Here is an 8,765-nt window from a genome sequence, read left to right as displayed (position 1 = left end):
GAAAACCCAGAAATATAACTTGCAAAGATAGCGTATAATAATATGATGACCAAGCAGCAACAGGAGTAAGCTAGTGATATGGAATGAAACTGCTCCTCTAAGGAGGAACTGAGACTTATTGCATAACTTAGCAAAGCCACTGGCAGACAGTAGGGAAAGAGATAATGAAATTATTCCTTAATTACTTCTATGTAGACCATTATCAGGCCAATGGGAAAAGCAGATCTGTCAGTCCTTTATATGACTTCCCTGGCTCCTGGAGCAAGAGTTTCTCTGTCCCAGCCACTGCTTATCTAGAAGCATCTGGGACCTCCGTACCCTCCTCTCTGAAATTCCCCTGTATGGATCTCCTTCCTGCAAAATTCTGCACAAACTTTCCAGTTTAGCCTCACATTTCACAGTGACATCTGCTCTGGGAGCATACCCGTTTGCACCAGCAGGAATGTGCAGAGAAATAACAAACTATTTTCCCCTCCCTGGGTTCTTACAGATGCTGCCATCTGGCAGGTATGCCAGTGATACCCATGTGTGGTGATCCACCCTCATTTTCCATTACGTTCAACAGGAGAGACTCATGTTTTCCAAGAGTCTTTATTTCTGGCACCTATGACCTAAGTGAGATTTTCAAAGGACTAGGTGTGACTGGTGCATTCATTAACCATGCTGATCTATCTAGAATTGCTGAGAAGCTGATTGCTTAGAAGTTTGTGGACAAAAACGGTCATTTATGGGTCTGATGTAACTGCTGGTCTTAACCTTGCCTAGGAATAGACTTGGGCCAGGGTCAGAGGAGCTGGTGCGCAGGAGTGGTGCACAGGGACAACAGCAACTTTCCGCTTTCTCTCTGACCTGCTGAGTGCTGCTGCATGTCCTGGGAGAAAATAAAGAAATCACTGCAGAAGCTCTGCTGTTCCCAGCAGTTCCTCCCTGAAAACAGTAGCATCCTTCAGATGGTTAGCCAAGCATTAGGGCTGGGCTGAAAGATTCATGCAGGCCTAGACTTGAGAAAAATAGCTAGTCTTTGCTAGAGTTAAGCAACAGCATACTTGCTCTTGCTTGGTCATTTTGCGTAACATTGCAATAAACTTTCTGGGTACTTGCACATATCATGATAAAATACCTCTCTGCAGAAATATGTCCTGACCATAGAATCATAGAATGGTTAGGGTTGGAAGGGACCTCAAAGATCATCTAGTTCCAACTCCCCTGCCATGGGCAGGGAAACCCTCCACTACACCAGGTTGTCCAAAGCCTCATCCAACCTGGCCTTGAACACTTTAAGGGATGGGGCATCTGCAACTTCTCTGGGCAACCTGTTCCAGTGCCTCACCACACTCTGAGTGAAAAATTTTTTCCTTATATCTGATCTAAATCTGCCCTCTTTCAGTTTAAAGCCATTGGCTCCTTGTCCTATCACTACATGCCCTTGTAAAAAGTCCCTCCCCAAGTCTGTCTCTATCTTGTAAGAGATAGTAGTTACATCGCAGTAACTATGGTGGGTAGATTCCTATGTGTAGATAAATTGTAGATTTACCTGGGGTGAAAGCACGTACATTCAATGGAAGTAGTTAGTCATTGCTAATTAGGAAGAGTGCCATGCATCTCATCCTTAAATAACCTTCGAAATAGCTAAATTATACCTGTTTCTTTCAGCTCCCTCTGACAGGGATCCCAGTGTAAGTCACATATAGTATGTATATAAATCATGCCTATCATGTGTATGTAGGAAGGGGTTAAGAAGGTCTCCTTTCTCCTCCCCAGCTAATGCTTTGCTAGGCTAAAGATTGTCCATTTCATTCTACCATTTGTTCTCTTATTTTGGCTATTTTTCAAGCAATGCTAATATTTTGCTTTTCACTTTAGTAATTTCTAAAATATTGATCAAAGACCTCTCAAAATACTAACCTGTGCCCCTGACTGTTCTTTGTCTAATAATTTAATGAGCCCTTGAAATAATATCAGTTGAGGCTCACTTGCAGTGCGCACTGCGGGGCAGCATAGAGGTACTGAGCTATTCCTCAGCAAACTTGCTTCTGCCTTGAGTACTCAATTAGATGGCTATGGCACCAATCATTCTTACCCAGCTGGACTGAGTTGAAGATAATGAACTAATTAACTACTCAACTCAAGGTACCTATCCTGCCTACAAGAGGCAGGCCATTTCCTCCTGGCTGTGGAGGATGCAACAGTGTCCTTGGTGCTGCAGCAGCCCAGGCTGGTGAGTGACAGATGGCATCCTTGCATTAGGATCCCATGCAGAGAGTTCAGGGGGACACAGCATCCTTTTTTATAAACAGACACTGTTTTGGCCCTATCTTAGGTTTCCAGTTCTTCTAATGTTCTGTTTTCTAAAGCTCATTTACCACAGTTATGCCAGACTACCTTCCCCAGCTCTTTGGCTCACAGTTTAGTTCAAGCCCAAGAGTAGCAAGGTCCCAGCTCTTTCTCTGCCCTCAGAGCCCTAGGTGCTGGCATCGTTCTGCCTGGATGACGGGAAAATATGCTCGCAATATTTGATGTCCAGAAAAAAATAGCTTACTCAATCTTTTCTTTGCAAACAAATCTTATTTGCTCTGTTTAATATTTACCAGTAGACATTAACTTAATGCTACCCAGCAAAATGAAGAAAAGGGAAGAAACGCAGTGAAGGAGAGGTCCGGCACTGTAAGTATCATATCATACTTTCTTAGAAGTCTTTGAATTCATATTGTCTGTGATCTCTGCCATTTATTGCACAATACTTAATTCTGAGATGAATTTATTTTGTACAGTAATTGGAAATTATTTTAGCTTTTGGAAGCATGTTCTAAATATTAGAAGCAGGATACAGTCAGTGATTCAGCTCCTAGCTATAGTGGCAGGATGACTGGGGAACAAGATCCAAAATGTGTACTCACAGTCAATACCAAGATGAAGAACAAAACCTTGTCTCTGTTCCCAGAGGAGTAAATTTATTTGCAATCTTGATGTCCAGACTACTCCAGGCTGATGCGGGGCTAATGAAAGTAGCATCCCTGTACCTCCAGCATGCTTAAATACCAGGCTGCTTGCAGCCAAGTGGCCTGGAAGAGAAATTAATCTCTCTCAAAAGTGGATTTGGGGAATTATGAAAAGAGTGCTTACCAGACCAGTGTGAATTACCTCCATTTAGAATGTCTTATTTTTTCAGAGTCAGTGTTTCTACCTAGCATTTTAGACATGCTGAGCACACCTCCCGTACTCAGCACTTCCACCGCTTATATCTCCAGTGTTTCATACTGGGCAGCCAGAAAAGGGGGAACTCAGAATTAACAACTTCCTATGAAAAGTTCGATGTAAGAGCTAAACCTGGCATTAGACACACAGTCTCAGGCAGAATCCCATGCTCCAGAATAAGTGTACAGCTGCTATGAACAACATTCAGACTGTCTCTATTTTCCTGCAGGCTGCTGCCTCCTTCGCGTTTTTGAGTTTCTGTCATTTGAGATAATTTAGGTGAGGCACCCTATGGAGAACATTCTTCTCCAGTACATTTCATGGTTCTTCCCTTGAAAAGGGCAGAAGAGAGACTACAGGATTATGTAGAATTTTCTTATATCCATTAAAAGAAGAGAAAAGACCATTGAATCGCACATATATGGCAAAGCAAAATCCACTATAGCTTGTCCTAAGCTCTTGAGTCTTAAGCTTTGAAACCTTGCCGATAATTTATGTGCAATACAAAGAGTTAATAAACTTTCTTGGTTTATTCTCAATTTGCTGAAACATTTAAGGTAATGTTTTGAAAAGATGCAGTTCTTGAGTTCATATCTGCTACACAAAAGGCAGAAAGATAAGAACAGTTTAAGAGGTGACCATTTAGACGGATTTTATTCACAGCTATAACTGTACCACTGCAGTGCTTGAAAACTCAAGTTGTAACAAGACCACAATTACTACAGAAACCTATCAGCAAAAGCGAGTCCCTCTGTCAAAGTGCCTACCAAACACATGGGTCCCATGAGTAGGTGAGCTCAGCCATGCACCCAAAGGCACTTAGGAGTGCAATGAGGCCATTCTGGTCAAAGGCAAGAACTACTTCAGGCATAATACCTCACAAAAGCCTACACAACATTGATTCTTCCCCAGTGATGTCACATTGATATCTTTATACCTTTGCTCATTGGTCAGAAACTGAGAGAACTGACTAGAAATAGACTATCCAGGAGGCCAAATAGAAGAGTATTTCTAAGCAGAGCGGTAATCCTAAAGACTGACATCTGAAAATCAGTATCTAGAATACAAAAACTGTTTTTATGCAAGAAATATGGAATTCTCTAGATCTAAAAGTTGCTCTATTCTTTCCTAACAGAACTGTTCAGAAGGTAAATGAAGCGTGCGTTGTATTTGTGTTTGTTGCTTCTTGGACTTCAAGTCCAGGGTGAACAGAAGTCCAACCTCGATAATGAACAACAGCAACAAAAAATACCCCATTCCCCAGAAGATCATTCCCACACTGAAGGTGAAAACTCGGCTCATGTCAAGATAGCCCCCAGCAATGTTGACTTCGCATTTAGGTTTTACAAGCAGGTCAGAGAGGAGGCGGGCAACAAAAACATTTTCTTCTCTCCTTTGAGCATCTCCACTGCCTTTGCAATGCTCTCCCTGGGGGCCAGGTCAAACACGCTCAGTCAGCTGCACAAAGGCCTCGCCTTCAACCTGACAGAGATGGAAGAGCAGGAGATCCATGAGGGATTTCAGCGTGTCCTTCAGCTGCTGAACGACCCTCACAGAGAAGTCCAGTTGAGCATGGGTAATGCCCTGTTTGTAGATGACCGACTGAAAGTTCTCCAAAAATTTTCTGATGATGTCACAAATTTTTATTATTCTGAAGCTATTTCTAGTAACTTTCAGAATTCTTCAAAGGCTACAAAGGAAATCAATAACTACATAGAAACAAAAACCCATGGAAAAATTGTTGATTTACTTCAAAGTCTTGGTCCAGGCACTGTGATGGTTCTGGTTAACTACATTTTCTTTAAAGGTGAGTGACAAACGTGGGTAGCAGTTATACACGTAAGCTCTGGAAGTCTTATCCAGATCTAAGAAACATAACTTTTTTCACACTGTGAACCTATTCTATCATCTAATTTAAAATATATCTTTCTACTTTTAAACAATATAAAGAAATATTTGAAAGCCAGGTGCTGATCAATGTCATATCAATTTTAAGTCAGGTTCAGAACTGAAAATATTCAGAAGGGATGAGCTTGGGAACTTACAGTCATTTGTTGAAAGGCATGGGTGTTTGGCAGTGCAGGACATGGTCAAACACAGATGACACTTGTATGAGAGGAATAAACCTGGAGCCTGGATAGTGGGAGTCTGTGGAAGTTTTACCATTGCCTTAGCAGGCAAAGGCTCAGATCTTTTCCACAGCAACTCTCAGACTATATTTATTTATTTTGCATTATTAGAACCATTGAAGTGATGTAAAGCTTCTTTTCATGGCAAGGGAACAAGCATCCTTAAACTGAGATAGGCTTGTTGTTGCCTTTACAGTTCAAATACAGGATTTTAAGCATCAACTACTATGACATGCTTTTATTAGTCTCTTTTTCAGTTTATTGAATTCTATGCTCATTCTTTTGTCAAAAGGCTACTGGGAAACACCTTTCAACGAATTGAACACCAGAGACGATGACTTCTGGTTGGATGCCAAGAATTCTGTTAAGGTCAAAATGATGCATCAAAACAAGCACTTTAATATCCACAGGGATGAGAAGTTTTCTTGCTGGGTAGTAGAAATCCCCTACAAAGGAAATGCTGTTGCATTGTTTGTTCTGCCTGACGAAGGGACAATGAAGCAGGTGGAGGATGCTCTGATAAAAGAAACAGTGTCCAACTGGATGCAATCACTTGAAAAAAGGTAGTCTTTTAACTGCTGCTTTGTTTAAATATCAAACAGGACGTAACTACTCATGCAGGCAAGGTAAAGCTTACCTTTGAGTTGCTAAGCACAGCTCTGAGGAACAAGCATCGCATAGTTTGTTTAACTCAGACAAGGTATCCAGTGATTTTATACCTAAGTGGAACTCTCTCCTCAGCTCCCCCAGTCACAGCAGCGGGAGTGCTCCCAGCTGTGAGGATCCTGCATAGGGGTACATTGTGCTCAGGAACCTACCTGGAGTAGGAAGAATCCAGTTCAAAAGAAAATACAATTATTTCTCTCCAGTCTGGATGATACTTTCCAGCTAGTCACTTTCATAAACCAGCATGGTGTTCTTGCACCACTGATCAGACTGTGACTGGCGGGACAAATACTTCAATTTCTGCTCCTCTAACATGGGATTTATCACTGTCTTAGAAAGGCAAGCCTTAGTTCCATGAGTATTTGAGATGGATGTATACCTGCAACAGCTATTGCATCGAGGGATCTTGCAATAGCAAACTTACTTTTTTTGTTTATTTTTTAAAAGGAAAATCTACCTGGACCTTCCAAAATTCTCTATCTCTGCCTTCTATGATATTAAAAGCCTGTTAGAGAAAATGGGTGTGACAGAGGTGTTCAGCGACCAGGCTGATCTCTCTGGAGTGGCCGGGAAAACTGGTCTGACGGTTTCCAAAGTAAGTATGCGAACAGAGACGGTAATCAAGAGATTTGTCTGTCCTGCTTACATGTGAGTTTTATGTCCGCGAATAGGCTGGTCCCACTTCTGGTGTGTAGTCATGGCTCACTGACGGTAATAAAGGAAGAAGAGGGTTAGGGATTATATGGCTGTTTTTCATACTGTTTAATATTAAATTTTTTACTGCATAGCAATCTTGCAAATTCACTTGAAAGCCTCTGAAGAAGAAAATAGATCTGGAAAGGATAACAGGAATAATTTCACAAAAAGACAGTGTTAAATAATTAATGCATGACGAGTCATAGTTATGACATAAGTTTGGGAATAGTAATTCTTATCCCATGTATACACCTTTCATTACTACATTTTCTAAGCACCTCAGAATCTATATGGACAACAAACTCATGGGACACGGATATCCCAATTTCACAAACAAGAAACTGGCATACATAAATAAAGCAATTTCCTAGTGTCCCAGGGAATATATGCCTTTTGTCAGGAGGCAACTGCTCCTTCCCCTCTATTCTGCACTTGTGAGACCACCTCTGGAGTACCGCATCCAGTTTGGGGCTCTCCAGGGCAAGGGAAATGTGGACATACTGAAGCAGAGCAAGTCCAGGATGGTCATGTGGCTGGAGCATGGGAAGTATGAGGAGAGGCTGGGAAGCCTGGAGTTGTCCGGCCAATAGAAGGGAAGGCGAAGTGGGGTTCCTAGTACTGTCTACAGATACCTATTAGGAGGTTGCAGAGAAGACAGACTGAGACTCTCCTTGCAGGTACACAGTGACAGGACAAGAGACAATGCACAGAAGATAGAAAATGGGAAATTCTCATCAGATGTTATGACAAGAAATTCAACGTGAGGGTGATCAAAAACTTGGATGGGTTACTTAGAAAGCTATGAAATGTCCATCCTCGGAAATACTCAGATTCTGATTGAATGAGATCCTGAGCAACCTTATCTAGCGCCAGAGTTGACTCAGTGTAGGTTGATTGGTTGCATCGAATGACCTCTAGAGGTCCTTCCAAACCATATTATTTAAAGAAATTGTGATTCCCTACATTGAACTATTACATGTGTAAACACCTGGATTACAGATACGAGTGACTAGAGGAAGGGTAGCAGGACCTCATGAGAGGAATTTCCGATGTGTTATGGACAATGAAGAAAAAACATGGAGGGCTGATCAAAGTCAATGAAATAATACATGCGAATTTAGCAATATGAATTTGCTATACCTACTGTAGAAAGCTGTGTAAAGTCAAGTCATATCAGTGGGCTGTGTTACAGAAAGACACCCTATAAAGCTCGTCCCTATTGTGTCTTTGCAGAAATATTTTTTTGCATACACAGAAATTGATGCAAAATTAACACCTTCTGTGTTAAATATTAAGGAAAAAATCTCACTCTGAGAAAAAACAGAACAATAAATGTTCTCTGTGTTGCTCAGTGTCTTCAAGCAGTCAGGCTTCACTCTGCCACAGTGTTGAAGAAAACTCTTCCTGAACTCAGGACAAACTTCGCTTGTCTTGGAAATGCTGAACATGAGGATCTTTTTCACATCAGTTCTACATTCATTCTGTTCTTGCTTTTAAAAACTACCTTCTCACAGTATTAAAGCAAGCAAGTTTGTCCCCAGCTGCTTCTCGCTCTTCTGTATCTTAATTTTAATCTTTGCTTCCCTTGCAGGCAATTCACAAGGCCGTGGTGGATGTTAGGGAGAACGGCACAGAGGCTGCTGCAGCGACCGTGGTAGAACTGATGCTAATGTCTGCAGGACCTGCTTCTCCTCCTCCTCTTCATATCAAATTCAATAGGTCCTTCCTGATGATGATTATTGACAAAACCACCCTCAACATCCTCTTCATGGGGAAAATTGTGAACCCAGTTGCCAAGGAAGACTAGGCCAGAGCACTTGTATTCCCCAGCGCAGAGAAAAGTGACTCCTTTGCCAAAAGGGACTAGAATTGATCCTGAATTAACAAATAAATAAATATTGCATGAAGTTATTCTTCTCTTACAAACAAACAGTTGCAGACAAGCATGAGTATGCCATGTTTAAAAAATATCCCAGGCCAAATAAGCAGCCATGAAATCTTCAGCAGACAAACATTTCACTACCTCACTCACTCATCTCTGGTGCCATGGTCCCTTGCAGGCAGATAAACCTTCCTACT

At 41.6% G+C, this 8,765-nt stretch overlaps 1 protein-coding gene across 1 annotated transcript; it reads left to right on the top strand.

Annotated features, from left to right (window-relative positions):
- The first annotated feature begins 4,347 nt into the window (after nucleotides 1-4,347).
- LOC104377764 (alpha-1-antitrypsin) lies at nucleotides 4,348-8,493 on the top strand. The gene is made up of 4 exons (XM_009984628.2): nucleotides 4,348-5,002; nucleotides 5,617-5,887; nucleotides 6,438-6,585; nucleotides 8,278-8,493. The coding sequence occupies exons 1-4, from the start codon at nucleotides 4,348-4,350 to the stop codon at nucleotides 8,491-8,493; spliced, it is 1,290 nt and encodes a 429-aa protein (XP_009982930.2).
- The last annotated feature ends 272 nt before the right edge of the window (nucleotides 8,494-8,765 follow it).

Source organism: Tauraco erythrolophus, chromosome 6 (assembly GCF_009769465.1).
Source record: "Tauraco erythrolophus isolate bTauEry1 chromosome 6, bTauEry1.pri, whole genome shotgun sequence".
In the NCBI taxonomy this organism is placed as follows: domain Eukaryota; kingdom Metazoa; phylum Chordata; class Aves; order Musophagiformes; family Musophagidae; genus Tauraco; species Tauraco erythrolophus.
Note: the sequence above shows the minus strand (reverse complement) of the source record. Positions and strands in the feature narration are given on the sequence as shown.